Source organism: Parasteatoda tepidariorum, chromosome 3 (assembly GCF_982258835.1).
Source record: "Parasteatoda tepidariorum strain Cologne lab strain chromosome 3, Ptep-v5.0, whole genome shotgun sequence".
Lineage (NCBI taxonomy): Eukaryota > Metazoa > Arthropoda > Arachnida > Araneae > Theridiidae > Parasteatoda > Parasteatoda tepidariorum.
Window position 1 is genome coordinate 47,141,081 of NC_141757.1, and position 24,327 is coordinate 47,165,407.

The following is a 24,327-nucleotide window of genomic DNA, read 5'->3' on the forward strand; positions in this document are numbered from 1 at the left end:
GCAGCTCACATTTTCAGAAGGAATGATGACTCAAATTTGAAAAAAATCCTGTTACACAAACCCCTAACGAACAGGAAAAGAGGTAGACCCAGGCTAAGATGGCTGGATTTAGTTGAGACTGATTTCCTTACTCTAAAGGAGAAAAACTGGCGAACAAGTGTCAAAAGTAGAGAGAAGTGGATTCGAATTCAAAGGAAGGCACTGGCCCACCCTGGGCTGTCTAGCCAGATATGATGATGAATCTGTATTGGCCTGCATTACTGTTATTAATAAAAAGCACATTTATATTTGAACTTCATGTCTAAGTTTGTTAATTATTTATTTATTTTTTAGTCATCTCATAGCACTGGTTATTCACCTTTCTTTTATCAACTTATTGGAGAAGATGTTGCTATGGGAGATCATAAGGTATAAAGTTATAATCTATTATAATCTGATGTACAGTTAATTTTGTGTTTTCTTGTTATTTTAAACATATAGCGCCAAAACATGGAATTGAAAATAATTATTTGCCATTGAATCCCCTGCTTACCAACTCTGAGAACTTCTAACACAGTTCATTTCAGTTGATTTAGTTCAGAACAGTTCAGTTTATTTAAATTATAGTAAAGGTTACATCTTTTTCTCGCTATCACTTTCCAATCCTTGGAACTGCTTGTGTAGGTCTTTTTAGTTTGCTTTGTTCACTATTTTAATCTATCCGACTGACTATGGGACAGATTACCATTAGAACAACTAAAAGTCAAGTTAATAAAGTGGATTGATATCAGTTAGTACAAATATGCAACTTAAAATTTTTAAATAATCCAAAATTAATCAGAAATTTTAACAAAGTAAAATGTATTGTTCATCTTTCATGCGCAAAAGCATGTGACTGCAAAAAAATTATAATTCTTCTACAAATAATATTTACTAAACTAAATTATATGGATCCAAAAAAAAACAAAAACATAATAGCTTAAAAATTAATGTTCTCTGATTTGAATTGTATTAGACACTATACTTCTTACTCTCTGTTACTCCCTTTTCTTGGAATTGCTTGAATATTTTTTTTTCTTTTCTAATTGCTTCCCAATCAGAACTCTTATTTGAGTAGCAGATATATTAATTAGAAACCGAAAATGGAGAAAGTAATACTTTAATTTTGTTCTCTTTCATTTATTTTCTAAATTTTTCTCAGCATTAAATTTCAGAAGTACAAAATTATAGGAAGGCGTAGGAAGAGATAGTCTGACATCACATGCATACTACTTAAAAGAAAAGGAAACTATGATTGTAGAAAGTAAAGTTCAATCCAAGAACTAGTGATATCAGTCTATACAAATATTAACAAACTAATTCATAGAAATATTAACAAAATAACATACAAATATAAACAAAATAATTCAATATTAAAATAATTCATAGAATTTTTTTAGTTATCACAAAATATGTGACTATGTATCCATCGAAAAGTTTAAAAGTATGTATATTTTGTTAACCTTTCGAAATGTTATAAATTTATATAAATAATTTTAAAATTTAATAATTTTGAAACTAATTTGAAATTTTAAAAAAGGTCTGTTGTTTTTTTTAATACTCAGTCAAAAGAGTGCATGGCTGCTAAAAATGATATTGCAATTAGTTTTTCCTTTACACCAAATAATCAAAAAATCTGTCTATTTAGTAATTAGGTGATTAAAATAATTTAATATAAACTGTTTAATTAACTGTCATGTGGGTCTTAAAAGGAATTGTAGTTATCGTTTGCCTTAATTATAATTTTTTTGTTTTAATTTTTAAGTAAATGAATAAACCAGATGTAGTTGAAATTCTAACGAGTTCTCGATTTCCTGAGCCATACCCAGCCATAAAAAGAATTGTTGAGAAAATATTTAAACGTTCATGATAAACTTTTTGACATTTTTTTCCAAAGACATAAAATTTCAGATGTGTTATGCACCAAAAAAAAGGACCACCTTAATTAAATTTTGATCTAATGATCTGATTTTCTTGAGTAGGGTTCACTTATGGTTCACCTCAAATATGATAATTAATTAGTGCTGTCCACCCTGGCCTTCTTTGAAACTAGATTTTTCAAATCTGTTGAAAGAAAGTATGTTTATTCAGAAAAAGTATGTTTTTGTGTCTGATTTCGTAAATTAAAATATCTGCACTAATTAACTAGCATATTTGAGGTCACTCCCTCGAACCGATAAGTTTGAATCCTAGAAAGTGAAGATCCGATTATTCGACCAAAAGTTATTCAGGATGGTTATAATTTTCATAACTATCCTATTGTTTTCTTTAAGTAGTCCATATAATTCTTTCTTTTTTGTTTTACTGTGTAATAGTATAGGAAATACCGTCTTACTTTTTATATCTTTGCTTTTAGCCTGTGATGTTGTTTTGTAGTCTTCGATGTTGTACAGGTAAGATTTTTTTATTTATTACGTATATTTTATTTTTAAATCAAATAAGTTCTCTTTTACAAATCTTTTTATATTTATATCATTTCTAATTTGCAAAATTTATTCAGCTTAATTTAGATTAAAGATATTTATTGCATAGTATGCAATAATTTGTCAAACTTAAGTTTCATTTTTTTTTTAATGTTTACATTTTTATTGGGCATTTGCAACCTATAATCTAAGATACGCAACTTAAATTTGAGCATAATATTTTATGCTATAACTTGTTTTCAAAGTTTTGACAATTTTCTATTGTTGCCAATCAAAATAAAATTCCTTAATTTCCAAAAAAATTTGAAAAATTTTTTTGCAATTAACAGTGAATTGCTAACATAGTATGCAATAATCATGTGTATGTAGAAAATTGTTTATTGTTTTTCTTGATGCTATTTTTAATTTACATATGTTCTGTAAAAAATATCCTGTCTTTTATATAAAATTTTAACATAAATATTACATGGGAAAATGGTTATACAAAAATAATTTTACAAAATTTTTAATTCTTATTGATAGCCGATGTCTTCTTACACTTATAAGATTTACTACAATTGCAGTATTATACACTTTTATTACAAGCACAGGGCTGTCAACTCTTTATGTATTTTCTTTAGTTACACAAAATTGCAACTTGTGTTTTAAATATTGTTATTAACATAATAAGTTCCAAATTCCAAATTTTTTATTCTAGAATTCATTGCTTATATTCTATTGTTGCATACAGATTGATTTTTTATTTGATAAATTTTTGAAGCATTCATATTTGATAGATTGTTTTCTGGTCAGTATGTATGTTTAATATTGGCACAAAAACTTGTAAAACCGATACAATTTAAACCATATTTTTCTTCATTTATATTTTATTTTATAACCGTCATTGAACAACCTACCCAATTTATGTTTACGACTTCCAATGTTCAACTCTTTGGCCTTGTAATTTTGAATCAAAACCAGAAGACTAGGGAACTCCTATATCAAGTGCAGTATAGGACCCTAAATCCGGCACTCACAGGACCGACGAAATTCCGTATTTCGGAATTTGCCAAATTTCGGATCTCTTTCGGAAATTCCTATATGGCGCCCATATATTACGATAATTCAATTATACTGTTAATTTCAGGAAAATGAATTAATTGCAACAAATTCAGTTAAGATTTCATCGTAGATTATGATGGGGTGAATTTAAAACTCTCCTATATTAAGAAATTTCATTAATTAAAATAATTATGTGTATAATAGAAATTACAATATATATTTTTTATAAGCTAACTGTTAAATATGATAGAAAAAAACAAGCTAACAACTAAATACGATAAAAAAAAACAAGCTAACAATAAATACAATTTAAAAAAAAGCAAGATATCAATTAACCAAAGAAAAATTAACAGTTAGCAACTAATAAAAAAACAAATGTATAATTTACATCAAAAAAAAAAAAAGAAAAGAAAGCCATGAAAGAGAGAGAATTAATTTTGTACCCCACCCCCACATGGTAGTTTCAATGTCCAAAGGGTGTGGCTAATTTATGGTCAAACTGGAGAGGGAAATGTGGGGATAAGCCAGTAGAGCACTTGCACAGCTGTCAAAGATTGATTGATCAGTTTCTTCCAACTTGCATTTCTATATTTTGTTCATTTGAAATGCAGGTGTGTTTACTTTGCCCTTTCACTTTATTTTAAACTGTTTTAGAAACATATGTTTCCTTTGACACAGATTTTTTTTCTTCCTGCTTTTATTTTTAAAAGATAAAATAAAGTTTCGTACTTCAACAGATTAAAATTCCAAATAAAAAGAGAATGTAACTGATTTTTTTTTCTCTTATGAATAAAAGTTTCTTTAAAAAAAAAAATCAGATTAAGTGTCGAATTTTGGAATACTAGATTAGGGATCCCATACTGAATTGAGAAAAAGTTTGCTGTTGTGAAGAACTTTTTGGTGAAACTAACCCACATATGCATTAAATGGAGAGGTAATCTTGCCGTGGTTAGCATGATGGCAGGGGGACTCTAATCCATGTTCCGTCTACCACTGAGGATATTTTATGTCTGCACTGTGGTCGGTGCAGAATTCGTATCCACCAGCCATTGCTGGAATTCGAACTTGGATCACCTGATTAAGAGGGGAGTGCTTTATCCTCTGAGCCACCATGGCTCTTCACATCTATATTAAAAGTATTGCTAATTCCCCCCCTTTATTACCCTTAAGTTACCACTACAGTTCGTTGTAGGCCAGGGGGTCGTGGAGATTAAGGCTCCACATCTTTGTGACAATGTAGTCAGCCCTGCTCACAGATTGCTTTTACTTCCCACAAAAGCTGTTACCCATTGATTTGAAGCTGAGTGGGCTTCAAGCTGCCACTGGGATTCGAACCCCAATACCACTACAGTATTTGGTCAATACCTAATTAAAAATATAGAATCTTTATAAATTATATTTTTGTTATAATTATGCACGTAAGGTGCTATCAACATAAATTAAGTCTTTGTAAGTGTGGTCCATTCGTGGTAAATTTAGAATGTGATTAGCTGAATGCATGCAGAACTTCGTAATGATAATTAATTAAAAATTTTATAAGAGAAATTTGAAAATGTTATTGTTCTGTATCGATACTTGTTTCTTATAAAACTAGTTATATTACTCATGATATTTCAAGAATTGAAATCATGATATCAACTCATGACATCAACTCATGATATAACTGATCAAAACTTATCTATCCATTTTACAATTATCATAAACTAAGAACTACAATTATATTCTAATTATTATTTAAAAATAATAATTATTATGCATCTCACTGCACACAAAGGTAGATTTATCCCCATCCTGTGGAATATATTTAAGAAAAATGTACCAAAAATGGAGAAAAAATTTCTCTTTAATTTTGCTTGATATTATCATCAAAATGTTAGAAATAGATTATTTTTAAAATACATTTAATGAAATAACTACTATATTTAATATTTTCACATTTATGGGAAATGTTAATAGATTACAGTAATTTTTGCTCGAATTATAACAAAATAAATCAATTGACATAATTTTCAAGATAAATATCATAAACTAATACAACAATATTATTATTTATATCAACTATCATTAGTACCATGCCCCTCAGATTCCTTTGAATTGCAAAATTACAAAAAATCTGACGAATGGCGTGAAACTGCCGAACTTTTTGTGAGGAAATTTAAAAGCAGGCATCGCCATCTATTATGAAAATCGTGAATCACATTGTACGAACTGAGTTCAGGCTTCGTGGAATTGAAGCACTGATTTTTCTCTTGCCGAAACTCAGGTTGGGCATTCCAAAATTCGAGCATTTGCATTGCACATAGGTAAGAGATTAATGCTCCTGATTTTTCCAAAATTATAATGTAATTTGATTTTTTCAAAGATGAAACTATGGAAAATTCTTTTTAACTACAAGAATGTATGTCTTGAAAGTTGGCAGCCCTAGAAGCATAAAAAATTCCTCATGCATTCTTTTATGTGCAAAACAGTTTTAATTGCAGGTAAAGTGAATGCGAAGGATATCCTTGGACCCTAGTGCCGAGGACCCTAGATTTCATTATAGTACAGAACTGTTTGAAAACGAATACAAAACTGCTTGACCTGGCTCCATGATGGAGTTGAAAACCCCGATCCACCCAGTGTGTTTGCCTACTGAATATTCTTCAAGTGAAGAAATGTAATTAAATTTAGGCTCATATTTTATTTTTATGACTAAAATTCCAATATGTAATGCTTGTTGGATCCAATTTTATAAAACTAGTTTTAAAGTTTTGATTTAAAGTGATATGTTTTCACTTTTTTGGGATAGAATCTATGGAAGATTTTTTAATTATGATAGTTCAAATGCAGTTTTGTTCTTTAAAGTAAAGCTAAGAAATTCAACATCGAAATGTTCTTTTGAAGTTGTCTAGATAAGCTTGATGTTGAAGGTTCTACTTATGTACTTAGTTGTTCTTTACATTTTAAGGAGTGTCAGAAACTGTTTAAAAGTGTAAGCTTTTTCTATGTGTTGAGTGTTATCTTGTAAAAGATTGTCATGAATTTTTAACATTCCATGTTATGTAGGTTATCATATTGAATTGCAATAGAAATCTTAAGAAATAATTGCATTGTTTAAATAACATTATTTTTAAAAAAAAGCTGAGATTAAAAAAAAATGTTTCACTCTTGTCTATCACATTAAACATAGTTTTTCTGTTAAATTTTTAAAAAAGGATTATTTAAAGATGTTAGTTCTGTCCAATTAAGTACTAATCTAAGGAGCAAATTCTTTCAAATGTTTGGCATTGCTAAGCATTATGTAAAAAGCTTGTTGACTTAAAATATTACCAGTGCTTATCGTGGATTAGAGTTCCTATGCCTGGGTTTCTCTTTACCTCAAGTAGTAGTTAGTGTTATACAAAAATCTCATTAAATAGTTTGTCAAAACATTTGACTTATGGGAACACTTGCTACGGATTTGGGTTTTAATTTATGATGTTATGACAGTGATTATTTATAAGCTATATATTCACTTTGTTGTTAGCTATGTATCACTAATGGATAGTAAAATAGAAAATATTTATATTTGTAAACTTGATTAATAATATTAATGAAATATTTTTAAAAATTACTTTAAATCATTTAAAGTTCTTCACTTCACTCATTTACTCGGATGCCTAAAACAAATAAAAATGTAAAATTATATTCAATGATAAAAATACAATTGAGCTTTTCTGTATTGTGGCATAGTAAATATTTTTATAAATGCAGAGCTCCTATCAATTTTATCAAAAAGACTTGAGAAATAAATAGTATGCCATAAATACTTTTTATTACATATTGTGCTATATTATTGAAACAAAACGTATTGGGCTTCATTTTACAATTTTTTGTAAATAACTTTTATATATGATTGGAAAACAAACTGTTAAAATAAACTTATGTAATTGGCATTTACTCTAAAACTAAAATATTCTGTTTGTTGAAAACTTACCGATCACTATTCGAAACACAATACAATACACACACATTACAATTTTTTTGAAGTTTGTTTTAAATCACCAAATTAGGCTTAACAGACCCCCAAGGCTTTTATGGGCTACTGTTTGGAAACCCTACTGTAGATGATGCTACATGTGTCATACCTACTGATTATTCTTTTCACAAATAGCCTTAAAAATAGTGCATTACAAAAACAACCATTTGATGCATTGAAGTCCTGTAGCTTTAAACTTTCAGAAACTGCATTTACTTTATCAAGTGATGATATTTCACTTACATAAATTATTTATTACTTTTGCTCTTACAGAACAAAAACAATTGAACAAAAATCATTAATTAAACAGTTTTAGAGTGATAATTTAAATTATTAATACATGTTTGTTAGTTCTTCTCTATCCATTAGTGCACCTGCTCTTAATCTCTCAAACTCTACCTTAAATCTCTTAGTTTTTTTAATTTGTGCTACACTAATGAAGCCAACTTTAACTTTTAATGTTTATCTTTTTTTTCTTTCTTTGAAGCCATGACTGGTGACAACATAACACTTAAGTATAAAAATATCTTTTTCCTCGCAACACCGCAGAGCCGTAGCAAAAACTAAAAATATCAGAAATTTTCACTCTTTGATCCATTATTACCTTTGGGTGGTCCAGTCATTGATCACTATTTCTGTGCAATAAGACATCTTTACCCTCTTCTCCTTCTCCTGACCTGCAAAACTTCTTTGAACATAACTCCTTTCAATTGCAGCAATGCATGTTTTTTTTATACAGTATATTGCCCCCACCAGGTACAGCAATCATCCAAGAGTATTTACACTATCTTATTTTTTGAGAATTTTCGTTATGTCCTTTAAATAAAGTGTCTCTTATTAAAATGCGGACAAAGGCTCCTCTTCAAAGGGACTGGAATCAACAAAATTCTCTCTTTAATAGAGGTTGCCTCTTATTTGGAATTGACCTTTTTTGTATTTATTTGTATCTTAAGATTTTTTTTTGTACATGCAAGGTAAAATTTAATGGTCTAAAGAACATTTTATGTAAAACTTCCTTCTCCAAACAGTTTGATTACTTTTATTGTTTTAAATATGTATCGGAGTTTTTATGAAGTATTTTTTTAAAGTTAAAATTGTCTTTGTTTTGTTATTGTAATTGTTTTTTAAAGTTAAATTTGCTTATCATCATTTTTATGTATTTTGTGCCATAGATTTAATTTTGATAACTCTTTCATTAAATTTTGCTATTTTTAATGATTGATTGATTTTATTTTCTCTTTTCAATACTATATTTGTTAGGCATTGTATTTCAAAAAATTCTGCTGCAATTGTAATTAAATCTTATAAACTAAATATTACGTGTCATTGTAAAAAACTTCTTTAGTCTAAAATGAATGGTTTGAACTGAACAATAACCATTTTTATTTCTTTCTTGGAATAATATTTATAATTTTATGTCCTATAACTAATACATTTACTTATTTTTTTAAATCTTAATGTGACTCAAATTATCAATGTTTTTAGGCATTTTTTTTAATTTTATTATTTTTGATTTTTACACAGGTTTCTTTGAATACCATTACTGAATTGAATGTTGACACTGGGGGATAGAGGGCGTATTATTTACCATCATGATGCTCAGTGATAACATTGCTCAAGATTTTTGTTCAGTAGATTATTTTATGTTTTTTTTTTCACCTATAGATATTTCATTTTTTTCTCCTTATTTTCTTTTCATTGTACAATAACCATTTTCGAAATAGATTTGTTATTTATTTAGATGTACTTTAATTTTGTGTTATGCTTATTTTAATAGTTATACTTTGATTTATATATTTTATTAGAGATATGTTTATTAATATCAAGACTTTTATTTTTGCTGGAATTGCATGAAAATTATTTTAATTAGGAGTTTTTTTGCAGTTGTAAGCATGTATTAGTTTACACTTATAAGTAGTTGCTGTGCAATGTTATATAATTATGCTCCTCAGTCTCAGGAATCGCTTACAAAGCTTAATTGTTATAAGGATTTCCTTATTATTTATTTAATCTTAATTTTTTTTTTTTATCTTAAAGAATGTTCCCTGTCTATGTGAAGGTGATATAAAAGAAAAAATGCTTAGATATTATACTCTGACTCTTAATTTGTGAGGCAGAGTATGATATTGTTGAACATTAAGAATGAATCATTTTTGCATTTATTTAAGAAGGAAAAATACTTGGAATCAACTCATATTGTTCATGTTAAGAAGATTAGACTATGCAAATATTATTAATATCGTAGAAATAATATTGTTTGTGATCTTAGCATTTTTATATCTTCAGTGGTGTGAAAATTATTATTTTGATGCCTAAAACAATAAATATGAACTACATAATAATCCAGTACATAAATATTAAGTATTTAAAGTCTAGATTGTAGGGTTCCTAAGCTATAACTTACTATCTATTCTTCCATATTGTCTTTATAAATTACGTATGTCTCAAGTCATTAATCACCGTACCCTTACCAGTCAACAGAAATACAGTAGGGAACCGATTATCCGGAACGATCGGGACCATCGCTATTCCGGATAACTGATTTTTCCGCTTTTCTAAATCGCTACAAAAAGCCTTTTTTTTTTATTGCTAAACCCAACTAAAAAGAGACAAATATTTGGAAATAATCTTGAAAAGAAGAAAAAACGATGCACTAATGATTATTTCCAAAATGATGGTAAGGTAAACATCTTTCAAAAAAGAAAGAAAAATCCTAAAATCTTATGTGGAAAAAAAGTTTTTTTTAAAAATGGCGGGAAAATGTATCGAATTTCATTCCGGTTTTCAGATTTCCGGATAACGAGTTCAGTACTGGTAGGGAACCAATTATCCGGAACGATCGAGACCATCACTATTCCGGATAACTGATTTTTCCTCTTTTCTGAATCGCTACAAAAAAACTTTAAAAAGAAGAAATAACGATACACTAATGATTATTTCCAAAAGGATGGTAAGGTAAACATCTTTCAAAAAAGAAAGAAAAATATCTTATATCTTAAAAAAATTTATGAGGGAAAAAAAATTTTTTTTTTTTAAAAAATTGGCGGAAAATTTATCGAATATCATTCTGATTTCCGGATAATAGTTCTGTACTGTACTTTTTTTGTTCTTCAAATTTTACTTTTTTAAATTTTTTTATTCCAATAAACATTGTTTTTTAAATCAAATAAGCAGTGAATCCTCTTTATTCTTCAATTCTTAAAATTATCAAGCTTTAATTTAAAAAAAAAAAGTAAATAATGAAAAGTCTTATTTAAAGAAAGCAGAATTATCTGTATATTGGTTTATGATAGTGTAAAAAATGTCTAAAGTGCAAATAAAGAATATAAAAAGTCTAACAAATTTTGACATTGAAGTTTCATCAACTTTGCAGAATAATATTATAAAATATTATTCAACATTTCTTAATAGTAGTATGTATTACATTCTATATCTTAATGCTGATAATGATATTTGCTTATAGAACCAAAATGGTATAATCTGTTATAACTTCTTTGTTTGTGCTTTCGATGTTATTTTCTTCATTATTATATATTTTATATTAAGACTAAGATATTAGTCTTAATATCATATATTTACTATTAAGACTTTAAAAATATTCATATATAGAAAAATTTAAATAAAAAATTCATTTGAAAGCCATCATTGCTTTCAGATAAATTCTGAACAAGTGTTTCCTGAACTTGCAACAATGTCAAATTAAAAAAATGGTTAAGAAAAATATTAAATTGATGCAGAAAATGTGTATTTTTTTTTATAAAAAGAAACAAGTTCCATTAACTTATTTTTATTTTGTGCTAACTGCTCTGTTGTTTAACTGTGACAGCTTGTTTTTTATTGAATTAGGATATTTGAGTAAAAGTTCTTACATTAGATTGTAAGTTGAAAAATATCAGTTGCTTATGGAAAAATCATTCGCTGATGCCGCTTGTTTTCAAAAATAGCTATTTTTAATTCCATTTTTACTTAGTTTCAAAGGCAATTTTGAATTTCTTTTTTTTTATTAATTCTAGTTGTTTTCTGTTTACTCAAAGAGCATATGTTTTAGTTTATTTGGAATTTATCCTTTGTACACCACTTTCCCATTTGTTGAGTAATGTGTGTTTTGCAGAAAAAATAACTCTAATCGATTGAGAAAAAGTTTGGGTTCAATGTATTAAGGTTTAAGTATGAATTAAAACTATATTGCAAACAATTACTTAAATGTTAATAAGAGAATATCTAGTCTATCTAATTCAAGCATTTATAATGTGAAAAAGTTTATGATACATAAATATATTTTAATAAACAGAAATCTTTTTCCTGTCTAAATAATATCGAAAGTATGGCTGTTAATGTACATAAAGTTTTACATGATTTGGGAATCATAATTTTTATTTGTTTATTTATTTTAGTTTTTAAGCACAGGGTTAAATTTTATAGAAAAGAAACCGACAATGAAATAAGCTTTTTAAATTTTATTTATGATTAATATTTGCAGCTAAATGTGCAATACCTATTTAAGGATAAGGAGTGTAGAAAAATCAATTTTCAGAAAGAAGGAATTGCAGCTGCAAAAGCTATTAAAGATAGTTATACGTTTCAGTGTTATAGTAGCTAATAAGAAGTCAAACTTACGGTTTTTGTCTTCTTCAGCTCAGCCTGTGTCGTTTGAACCCGTGTTACCCCAATAATCTTTTCTTTTACTTAGTTTAAATCAGTTAGATATGTTGACCATAGATTATGCAATATAGTTTCTGTCATTTTGATTTCTCCCTGTCATTTTGATATTTTAAGCAATACTATGTTAAGTTGCATACTACTTAAGTTTCAAAGGTTGTATTTTCTACCAGGATGAATATGTATTGATTAGGAATATTAGTCTGCCTTTTTCGGTTATTATAATTACGCCTGTGTTCAGCTGTTCAGAATCTTATAAAATTTTGCATGTTCAATTCTAAATGAAAAAAATTGTGCATTGGCGTGGAGAAACAAAAACAGCTAATAATATTTCTATGAAGGAGTGAAGAAACTATCTAAATGCTTCGGAAAACTAAAAACCCATTATAAATATATAAAAATTAACCCTTATTATAAATAAATAGAAAAATGTTCCTAGCTGTAAATAAAAATGACTTAATGCACTCTTTTCATTATGTTCAGAAATTTGTGTCACCCAAATCTTGGATATTTGGGAATGTACTGTTAATTGTTATCCTACCTCAGAAATCATGTGCCCTACTGAAAACACCTATTATGATTTTATTTTGCGAAATAAGCTCTATTGTTTTTTAGACTGAAACAGTTAAGTGCGATTTATCAATTTTTAGTTATCTTATTAGAATCCATGAAAATATTTTTATGAGATGAGAATGCACTGTTCTTATTTATTGTTATACGTTATATACATAATTCTAAAGAAAAAACATTTATTTCATCATTTTATAATACAATGCCATTTAATCAAGTATTGTTATATATATGTTAAGACCACCTTCATTAGAACAGAAGTACATTTATTTGAAAATTATCAAACAGTTTTGTTTATGATTTAACACTAGTACCTGCTATCATGTGTGTTGATCATCTGTTTTTACTTACTTAATCATTAGTTTATGAATAAAGCTTAACTTTGACAAAAGTGTAGATATAAAAAATTCAGAAACACGTTATATTGTCCCCCTTCCCAGATTAAAATATTATCTTTTTTTTTTAAAATTACAACTTGTACACATTTTTAGCTTTAAAGAAACATATTTATATTAAAAAATACTCTGTATTAAGAATAAATCTCTACAATTTTCAAAACATGTTAGTCAGTTTATCCTTTGATTAAATGTCATCTTTTTTTTCGATTACAAGTTTTTATAATTTAAAAATTCTTTATACAGTGAATTCGCGATAACTCGAATCTGATAGGACTGACGAAAAACTTCGACATATCGGAAGTTCGACTTACCGTTAGTTTCGGTTTTGGACTTTCAAAATATTGTCGGATTATTTAATTAATGCTTATTAATTACAAATCTTCTAAAATGCTAACAATATTTAAGATCATTTTCCTGGCAAGCCATTTACGATAAGACTGTTTGAAGCACTTTATGATACCCTGGTCCATCGGCTGCAACTTTGCTGTTGTGTTTGGCGGGAGAAACTGCAAGTTTACTGCTTTCAAATTAGGTAGATCACTATGCGCTGTGCATTTATCCATCAAGAGTATCAGTTTTCTTTTCTTAGCGAAGAATTTCCGATCCAATTTTCTTACATATTCTTGAAATAATACTGATGTCATCCAAAACTTTTTGTTAGACTTGTAATCCAAAGGATACGTTTTTACATTTTTGAAACATCGGGAATTTCGGTATTTTCCGATAGCAAGTAAGGGTAATTTCTCTGTCCCAGACGCATTTCCTCCAACTAGGACAGTCAAACGTTCCTTGCTCATTTTACCCCCTGAGCAGTTTTCATCCTTAAACATCATAGTCTTATTTGGAAGACATTTAAAAAATAAACCCATTTCATCAATATTGAAAACATCATTTTAACTGTATCCTTGAAGTAAATTTGGTAACGTTTCATTTAACCACTGTTCACATACTTCAAGAGGGACAGCTTTAGCTTCTCCATGAAGAGTGCGAAAGACATTGTGTGTGTGTGTTGCAAAGGAAGGGACAAGCTCCTAGGTTTTTTTTCTTGCTTCAAAAGATCCAAAAAAAAATCGAGTTAAAGGGAGTAAAATTCGAGTAATCGAGAATAATTAACATGAAATTGAAGATAAAAGGGTCGGGACCTCATAAAAAAATCGAGTTATAGTAATATTCGAGTTATCATACTTCGAGTTATAGCGAATTGACTGTATTAATGTAATTTAAGATTGCCTAACTTGTAGCACAGGGGCCAAATGTGGCCCTTGAGCAGTGAATGGGCAGTACAGCCTAAAGATAAATTCAATTACATATGTAGTTATAAGAAATTTTATCCCTGCTAATTTTAAAGAACATCACAGTTGTAACTTTAAATTTTTAAAATCTAGCTATACTGATTCAAGTTGTATTTAGTTTTTGCTTAAAGAAAATTTTCTTTAACCAAAACAGTATATGATAAAGAATAAAAGTTACTTTAAAATGTAAGTAATTTATAGTCAGCATGAATTATCTATGAATACTCAATATGTATTATCTATGTACTCTGATTTTTAATTGATACAAAAACTGAAATGTCCCTTGAATACCACAATTTTTTATTTATTTTGGGTCCCTTAACTGAGAAGGGTTGTGCACCCCTCAAATTTATTTTCTATTGATAAAGGTGAACTAAATTCAGAGACAGAGTGGTATTTCATACAGGTTTGGGCATTTAATTATAGTTACAGTGTCATATTTTTCTTCTCTTGATCCACTGTCTAACTATTTGTCATATTGGTACTAATGCCTTTTAACATCTGATTATATCTGCTGCTAAATATATGTAATTATTGAAATTAAGTAATAAATCTTAAGGAAATTAAGTGAATTATTTCAAGTGTCAAATGTGTCTAACTAATACTGTAACAGTGTTATTCTTTCTTTAAATAGTGTTTTTTTTTTAATTCCACACTTTTAAGTATAATTTCTGTATTTTATCTCTTTTATATGATGCTTAGGTGTGTTAATGTTTGAAGTAAATATTAGAAATACGTAATCCTCTGTAAATTAAGCAGTTGAAATTTTTAAACAGTTGAAAAGTTTTTAAATTTAGATTGAGTTAAAAATACTTTGGTTATTTTTAATTATGTTTCTGTTTAAATTTCAATAAATTGTTTGAAAACATTTAAACCTGTTCTATAAAAAGATTATATATAAAGTTGTCTGAATTCCACATTGTTTCTATAAATAGTTATTATTAGATGCCTTTTACTTTTTGATTCTTTTTAACTGTTCTGTGTAATTAAAGTATATTGCAGTTTATAAAAGTGTAGGTGACTATAAAAACAATTGTATTATTAGGTTTTTACTGAACTGAATTATGCAACACAAAAGAAAAAAAAGAGCTTGAAATCTTGACATAAAATAACTTAACTAATAAACACATCAACTTTTTCATATCAGATTGTTGCTTATATATATATATATATCTGGAAGTGTGCAAAATTTCATATTGTTTCATTCACTAATTTTGCTTTATAAGAATATGAAGTACACACAGCAGAAAATATTTTGAAACAGTCATGCTGACGCCTATAACTTTTTTGTAATTATGTAGTTATATTATTAAGTATAATTATTAATTAAAATATTTATAATTTTTCAAGATTATTGTGTAGAGGCAATATTTTAAAATTTTTGTAATACTTTAAAGCAAATATTTACTATTTTGCCATGTAAATGTTGAGTTTCCTCATACTTCAAAATTAGAAAGAACACTCTATTTACTTTTAAAGCCATTTCTACTTTTTAAGTCATTTTTATACGTAAAATGTATCTTGATTAATATTTGGATGAACAAAAGTTTTATTTATCGAGTTATTGTTTAAAATTTTTTTGTCACTTTATGTATTAGATATATCTAACTATATAAATCAGTGCATGCACTAGCTAGCATTAACTGATTCATATTTCACTCACCTATTTCATGCATTCATCGCATACATGCATTTTCCAAAGTATTATTTATTAATATTTTTAACACTAGATGTGTATGTTTATATTTATGATTAAAACTAATTCTACGATTCACTTTTTAAAATATGCATAGGAGGTGATCAAAAAGTTTCAATTGAAAAGTCAAAATTTGGTATGTCAGGTAATCAAAATTATGTTGAGCATTTAAGCTATTATTCCACTATTTCATCAGCTTAAAAATATTCATGTTTCATTAAAATCTTGTTTTCTGCAGCTTACAGAAATCCAAAACTACCTCGTGTACTTTTTAATCTGATAGGAATCGTTAACCTTTAAAGGAGCTAAAGTTAACTACTTTAACTTTTGAGGGACTTAAAATGGCATAAAAATCTCTTTGGGAGAGATCAGAATTGTAACATGGGTGCTCTTAGTTCCCACTTACAACTACTACGTTATGACACTTGTTTTGTCATAACTAAATGTAATTAACCTCCCAGATTGACTTGTATCTTGAGTTAAATCGCCAAAACTTTGAGTACTATTCAACAAAGGGGATTTTGGATAGCTTTTTCATGCACATTCTTCAATGATTGTCTTAGGGTTTTAGTCTTAGGCAGACAAAAAAAGATTAATAGCCTGTTGCTCGTGTTTGGATGAAATTTGCTTAAAAAGTCACCAGTGTTAATGTTTCAACGTCTACAAACACTGCAGGAATAAACAAATGCTGCTCGAATCACATGCCTAAATGTCTGTGTTTATATATTTGCTGTGGTTAGTTGCTTATTCCTATGTACCGACAAGAGCACCCTCAAACAAACACTTTTTGGTTGCGCCTTATAAAAGTATCTTAAATAATCATATAAAGAAAAGTATTTTTACTAGAAAAAGTACACCTTTTTTTTCGTGTTACAACTTTTCCCTGAGATGAATTATCATTTAGGGAAAAAGATTAAATTTGTTTTTAGTTCAATTTTAATACTTTAAAAGCACATATAAGACAAGATGTTTCAGAAAATGGTTGTCAATTTTTTTTGATGTCATGAATGTGTTTGTTGTAAATGTATTGCATATATAAAACTAGAAATTATAAGATGAATTGCAACATTTTTAAATATATAATTGTGGTTATTAAATTTACGCATCTTTTTCTTGTGCTTTTATTGTTACACTATTTGTTCACGTTCTTGCAAGTGTCTTATACTTTTAAACTTCATTCAAGACTTTTTCTTTCACTTTCGTTTTATGATCCACATATATTTTAATTCACAGCACATATTTTTGCTTACAAACTTTCAGGGTTTTCATTACATAACATAACTCATAACATAACTCATAACATTAAGCACTCCATTAATCTTGCACTATGGCACAGCACTGTTTTGAAGGGTTAAATAGTTTTTAAAAGTGTTCTCACATTGTCTTAACAAGCAAGTTATGATTAAGTTTGTTAAAGCAAGGTAAAGTGGTGGCCTGTTCTAAATGTAAGAATGCACAATTTGCTGTTGGCTAACTAATTAAAATCACTACACATGAAAGACTCAATGTCTTTTATATTGTTTCTGTTACTACAAAAATTGACATAATTTAAAATGCTCAGGATTAGGATATAAAATTTATCATAATATATATGAAAAATTAAATGTGAAATTAAAATCTGTATGAAAAATAGTAATCCATTAAACTACTAAATTTGATTCCAAAACACTCTTCATTTATTTGAATTTAAAAAAAATAGTATTGATTTTAGGATTTTTTTTTTAAATTAATGATAATAGTTTAAAGGATGTATTTGGGTATAGTTATTTAATTTTTACGCTGAGAAATTCGGGAAATGGGAAAATAAAAATTTTAGTTGCATGAAAATTAAATAATTGCATCAAAGGAATCATTTTTTTTAATTTGAAAAAGACTTTTACACAACATAAGATAAACATTTAAAAAATTAAAAACTAATTTTGTAAGTGTTTGTCATAGATTGAAACAAAGTCTGTTAAATTGTAATATTTAAATTTATCTCATAATTAAATTATACAAAAAATTTTCTTTATTGAAAAAAATAGTCTAATTTTTTTTGAAAGAGGATGAAGATTGCTTTTTGCATTTCATCTTTTTGTTTTACTTTATGTCAAAAATTAAAGGGAAAAAAGAAAAACTGAGCATTTGTGACTTATCATAACTAACTGAATTTACTAACATAAAACCCTAATCATGTTATGTATCTATTGAAAGAAGTCTCTGTTTGTTTTTAAATTTTGCAAACCTAATATATTTGCTGAATAGCTTTTAAAAACTATTATAAAAATAAGACATTCACTAAATTTAACTATTTTTATTTTCAAGCTGAAGTTTTTAATAATATGTATTACATGTTCCTTTATAAACTCACTATAATAATCATAACTTAGTCGTGTCGCTTTTTTTTTTTTATCATTACTAGTACAGTTTATTTTTTCCTAATGCAAAGTTTATTTTTTACACTTTTTTAAAAAAGTTATAATTTTTTCTTTTAAAATTTATAACTTTATACTACCCTCAGGCTTTCACTCTCCGAATTCTACCTTAGCTTAAATTAAAATTTCAATGTTTCTGTAAGATATAATTTTTTTACTGTAAACATTAATCTTTATTTTAATCAAGATATATTTTTTTATTTATTTTGCAGATATTTTTTTTTTGATTAGAAACAAAATGCATGTTAATACAGAAGCAAAAAGAAGCCAAATTGGCTTTGTATTCTTTATGATTTTATTTTAAAACTTACAACTTTGTTGCAAGATTGAATATCAGATTAATATTTTGCTCTGTTTTTAAACTAATTCCGTAAACTTATTTTATAAGGTTTGAGTTTTGCTTGTTCTATTAAAATTAATTATATTTTTCTATCGATATAGTATTGCCATCTAAGATATTGTTTGTATTAATTTTAAAGCCTCTGTAATTGCCCAATGATTTATTATTAGTTATAAATTGTAATGTATGAAAAGAACTTAAGCTAACAATTCTTATTCTTTTGCATACTATGATAGCAATCACTTTTTTTGTGAAAATATTGCTTCCATTTTATATTAAGTGTAATAGTTTTTAAAAATGTATTCATAGGATTTTAATCTGTATATATTTGCAAAATGTTAATCGATATATGATATTTAAGCTAGCAAACCTGTAACCAGTGTTTATTTGTTCTGTTGTTGAAATATATTAAAATATATATTATTAAATTGTGTTAGAATAGATGATAATGTATTCTTAATTAAAATTTTCTTAAGAATTTTTGATGTTATTCGGGGAATCTCATTTTTATCTGTGCCAATTTTTTCATGTGTATGAATAAATTAAAATTTAGTACATATTACTTGTTGATTTTTGATTATAATAGTTTTTACATCGAAACTGATCATTTTACTGTTGATATTTTTTTATTGGCACTAAATTTAAAAACTAAAGAAATGCGGAAATGTAAAGCATTCCCTCAACAGCCTATTGTGGACCATGAAGACTAAAACTTCACAATGTAATCACCATTGTGCACCGGCCGCCTATACTTCTCGGGCAAACTAGTACCCGTAGATCTGAAATAGATATGCTCATTATTTCCATCAGAAATAATGCGCATATGACAGCTCAATGCTTTGCTTTAACCATCACCTATCGTACGAAAGAGCCGACCAGACAGCGCTGTCTAGATTTGCCAGCGGCCACCTGAGGAGTAGCTCCTTTTGCAATGGCAACAGGATTTACCCGGTTTGTGCAAAGTGCGGAGTGGAGAGTCCGTCCCCAGAGCACATTCTGGCTTGTCTTCGCATTTCTAAGGAGACTTTTGCGACGGACCTTTTGCTTGCCCTGGATTTCTTGAGAGTGTATGGACTCATTGATAATATCTAGCTGCCGCTAGACAGTGAGGGGATTAGTCACCATCACCTAATAAATACTGATATTATAAAATATTTTTGACAGCCACATTGAAACTATTGTTTCCATTCAGTTCTAAAAATCCTTACTCAAGTGGAGTGATTTGAGGGTAAAGGGAAGATTGATTAGCTTGTGCGCTCACTGAAGTGCATGTTTAATTTTCTTGGTTGCAAGGCTTTTTGGTAGTGTAGATGGAAGGTACGGAAAATAAGTACCAGCTCAGAGGAGTGAAAAATTAAATACTTCCCCTACAGTTTGTCAGCCAAGGAGTCATTGAAGATAAGGCATGACTGTAGAATTGTAGTCATCTTTGTCCGTTATCCGCCTTTAGTTCTCAAACAGGCTGGTAACCGTTTCAAGCTACCACAGGGGATAGAAGCTCTATCATTTAGACCAGGGGTTTCCAACTCACAGGAGGCCGGGGGCCGCAATTAAAAACACCAGTCAAATGGCGGTTATCAAAATTTTATATAGGACTCTTATGTTTGAAAGAACATTAAATATTACTGTCAGATTTTTATCAGGTTGTACAAAACAAAAGTATTAAATTACAAATTAAAATAAGATTTTTAAAAAAATATTTTATGGCATATTAAAAAATTCTGGCCACAAAATTTAAAAATGTAATTAATTTCGTCCAAAATGGGTGGTTTCAAGAAGTTAAATCGGAGAATTTCTTCGAGAAAATTTCTGATACGCACAGGCTAAATTATATTCACAAAAATAAAAAAAAATGAAATAAAAATAAGCAACATGCACGATTAATTTTGTATTCTGAAAAATAAATTTTTTTGCACCCTTGGTATGTTAAATTTCACAGAAACGAAGAAATTAGGTTGTTTTGTTTTTAACGAAGGAAAAGTATTTTAAACCCATATAGAGTTCTTGCGAAAATTGTCCGCAAAAAAGACAAATAATATATTTTAGTTCGCGGGCCACCAGTTGGTAACCACTGATTTAGACTGATAGCCCAGTGGTCTTGAAGCTTATAAGGACTGGGAATAGAGTGAAAACAAGATTGAACTTGATCGTTGAAAGTAAATCTATTTTTACTACCTTCAAACTGAAAATATATATGTGCTGTCTGGTTCAGTTATTAACTTTCAAAATACTTAAAAAATTTTTAGCAAAAACGGTTTAAAAACATCTTGTGATCCTAAATTGGTGATCTTAAATGACGCATCTTACATACGTGTGCTTTTTAGGCTTTATAATTAGAATTCTGACCTTTATCTACCATATGAAATCTCGGGTCTTTGGGCCACCGAAACTGAGTCTGAACTCATCTTTAGCTAGGAAAGGAAGTCATCTGATGGGAATCAAAATTATGTGGTAATCCTTAATTAGATATAGAGTTATAAAAAAGAAATTTAAGATGGTTTGATGGATGTGTGTTAAAAGAAGAAGAAAAAAAACTTGTTGGATTTTATTTTGGGTGTTTTTCAAAGGCTGTCTTTAATATATATTTTTTTAATCTTTGTGAAATAATTAGTAGAGTATGCGCATTAGGAGTCGCAAATTAATTATTAAGATATAAGAAAAAAATTTAACTAATCATTGAGGCTATGAACAGCATTGAAGCAACTACATTAATCAAAAAGCCCTTTATTCGTGTAATGAGACTGGAATGCTTTCTCCTTAAGTAAGTTTGTTTTTGATGATTTTAAACCTTTGTTAGTTTTGTTTTATCACAATATTCTCAAAATTTGAAAAAATTCATATTCTTTTTCAATTATTAGTTTATGCCCCTTATTGTGTAATACATTTTTTTATTTTAATTTTCGCAAGGACTTTTAAAAATTTGTTTTAAGGATGGTTATTACGAATTATAGCTTGCCTAGTATAAAAGTATTTTTTTTAATTTTATTTTTTAACTGTCGTTGAACAGCCGACCCAATCTTTTGGGGTTACGACTACTAAAGTTCAACTCTGTAATTGAACAGATCTCTCTCTTATCAACACCAAACATGCTAGTTACTTTATCTTAAATTTCTTACGACTCCTAATGTTCATCTCTGTAGCCTTGTAATTTTGAACCCAATCCAGAAGACAAGGGAACTCCTGGATCAAGCATCTTGGAGTTGCTTTCGTGGAGAACTTTTTGATGGAACTAACTCGAATTTGCGTTTTATGGAGAGGAAAACCTCCCACAGTTAGCCAAACGGCAGGGGGACCCAAACCCATGATCCGTCTACCACTGAGAATATTCTACATCAGCACTGTGGTCAGTTCCAACCGGATGCGGAATTCGTATCGATCAGCCATTTCTGGGATTCGAACCCGGTTCACCTCATTGGAAGACAAGCGCTCTAATATCTGAGCCATCACGGCTCAGCATAAAAGCTTTCATATAACCGTCGTTGAACAGCCGACACAATTTCGTGTTTACGACTACTAATGTTCAACTCCGCAACCTTGTAAGTTTGAACCAATCCAGAAGACAAGGGAACTCCTGGATCAGTACCCCCAGAGGTATGATTTGTTATGGGAACATGGAAGACTCGACGGTCGAGAATGAAGCTTTTGAATTTAATTTTATTTAACAGTAACACAAAATGTTAAATTAGAATGAATGGAAAAATGGCTCATAGAATTTACGAGATCGTTTAAGCTCTAATTTTTTCTTCTTCTCTAAACTAAATTCTTCGTAACAGTAATGTTAAAAAATTTAATCAACACCAAACATGCTAGTTACTTTATCTTAAATTTCTTAAAAACAAAATTAAATCTTTTTATTTTATTCTTATTTAAAGATGACTATATTTTTCGTATCTTTCTTAAGACTCGTAACGTAAAGTAATCGTACGTTAACATCAATATCAAGATTTAACATTAAATTATTGACGATATCTTTCATAACATAATTTATGGCTTAGTGACCAGAACAAAAGCAGAAAAGAGCAGCAGCAGTGCATTTTAGAGTTAGTGTAATATTTTTAATAGTAAAAGAATACGAAATATTTAATTCTAAATTGACAAAACATTCTATGCATTTCATGTATTTTTTTCTTGGACTTCTACAAAACCTTCGGGATACTGAGAGAGTTAATTTTGGCATTTGTCCTCTCTCTCAATAGAAAAGGTTTTGGTTTATGGCTTCCGAGGCCGGTACCCCCTGAAGACGTCGGCTTCGGTGGTCATATTTTTATTTTTATTTCCTTCGTTTTCTTTATTGCTATATGTAATATTTTTAAATGATAATAATAAGCAGGTATATCTTTGAAAAATTTTGAGAATATATATTTTTCTAAAAGTATATAATGGTTTTTACTCCAATGGAGGAACTAAATGTTGGAATTTATAATGGATAAGTTTTGAAAATTAATATTCATTTTTGTATCTACTTTTTTTGAAACTGTTTATAAGAAAAGCAGCAATTAGTCTTATTCTGTAATGAAAATATAGTATCTATTAGTCAAAATAAGTTTGAAGAAATAAGCACAAAATAATAAAATTATAAAAACTGCGTTTTTCAAGTAAATTTAAATGAGAAAAATATTTGCATTTTTGCCACACCGAAAACGTAAAAATCTTTCGAAAGACGTGGAGGGATTTTTTTTTCCTTTTGTGTGTCAAAAATAGAATATAACCATTTTATAATCCAATTAATATTTTTTAGTATACTTGAAAAACGTAGTTTGTCAAATTTTTATTTTTAGGTTTGTGTTCGTTAGTTTATTTAAAGCCAGAAAGTGTTTGAATTTTTGACGGGGGATGAATTTTTTTGCACCGTTTAGGAAGCCATTTGAACTTGTTCTGTCATCAGGCATAGAGCTCCATGCTCCAGTTGAAATTTGAGCACTTAAGCTAGTTGGAACTTTGATTGACAATAAATTCGACTTGTTGCGTCAAATATATTTTGTCATGCTCATCGAACTCCTAAAATTAAATTAAAAATAAGTAACTTAAATTAATAACCTTTTAAATCATCATTATAAATGGGGTGATCTAGGCAATTAGAAAAATTGTAGGATTTTATATATACACTCTATAACAAAAAAGTCCAAGCATCAAGAAGGAGTTGTCCGATTGAAACGAAAATTAGTGGATAGGAAGACAATGTACAGAATAGTAAATGATTAAAATTTCAGAACAATTGAATAATTTATTGCAGAGTTACAGTAACAAGTTCAATAAGTTGTTGACCCGCCTCTAGCATGGATACAAGCTGCCACACGGCGTGGCATAGACCGATAAAGCTCCCGGATGGTCTCCTGCGGTATTTCCTGCCAAATTCGATCCAATTGTCGAACGAGGTCATCAACATTCCGTGCCAAATGCAATCGCCTTCCCATCATATCCCAGACATGCTCGATGGGAGAGAGATCTGGTGATCTAGCAGGCCAAGGAAGAGTTTGAC

The 24,327-nt window shown here is 28.6% G+C and overlaps 1 protein-coding gene across 6 annotated transcripts in view; it reads left to right on the forward strand.

Moving 5' to 3' along the window:
• The window catches only part of 5PtaseI (inositol polyphosphate-5-phosphatase A), a 42,642-nt gene that overhangs the window by 16,303 nt on the left and 2,012 nt on the right, over positions 1-24,327 (forward strand). For 2 of the 6 annotated variants that reach the window (XR_015432531.1, XR_011636468.2), the window contains exons 14-17: positions 334-408; positions 2,375-2,411; positions 5,963-6,138; positions 9,004-10,190. Coding sequence is in view for 4 of the 6 variants with exons in the window: in XM_071179027.2 (XP_071035128.1) it covers positions 334-408; positions 2,375-2,411; positions 9,004-9,026 (135 nt within the window). In the remaining 2 variants the exon portion in view is untranslated. Of the gene's footprint in view, positions 1-333; positions 409-2,374; positions 2,412-5,962; positions 6,139-9,003; positions 10,191-24,327 lie in introns of those variants that run through there. The other 4 variants (XM_071179027.2, XM_016061840.4, XM_016061839.5 and 1 more) reach the window with 2 other exon arrangements.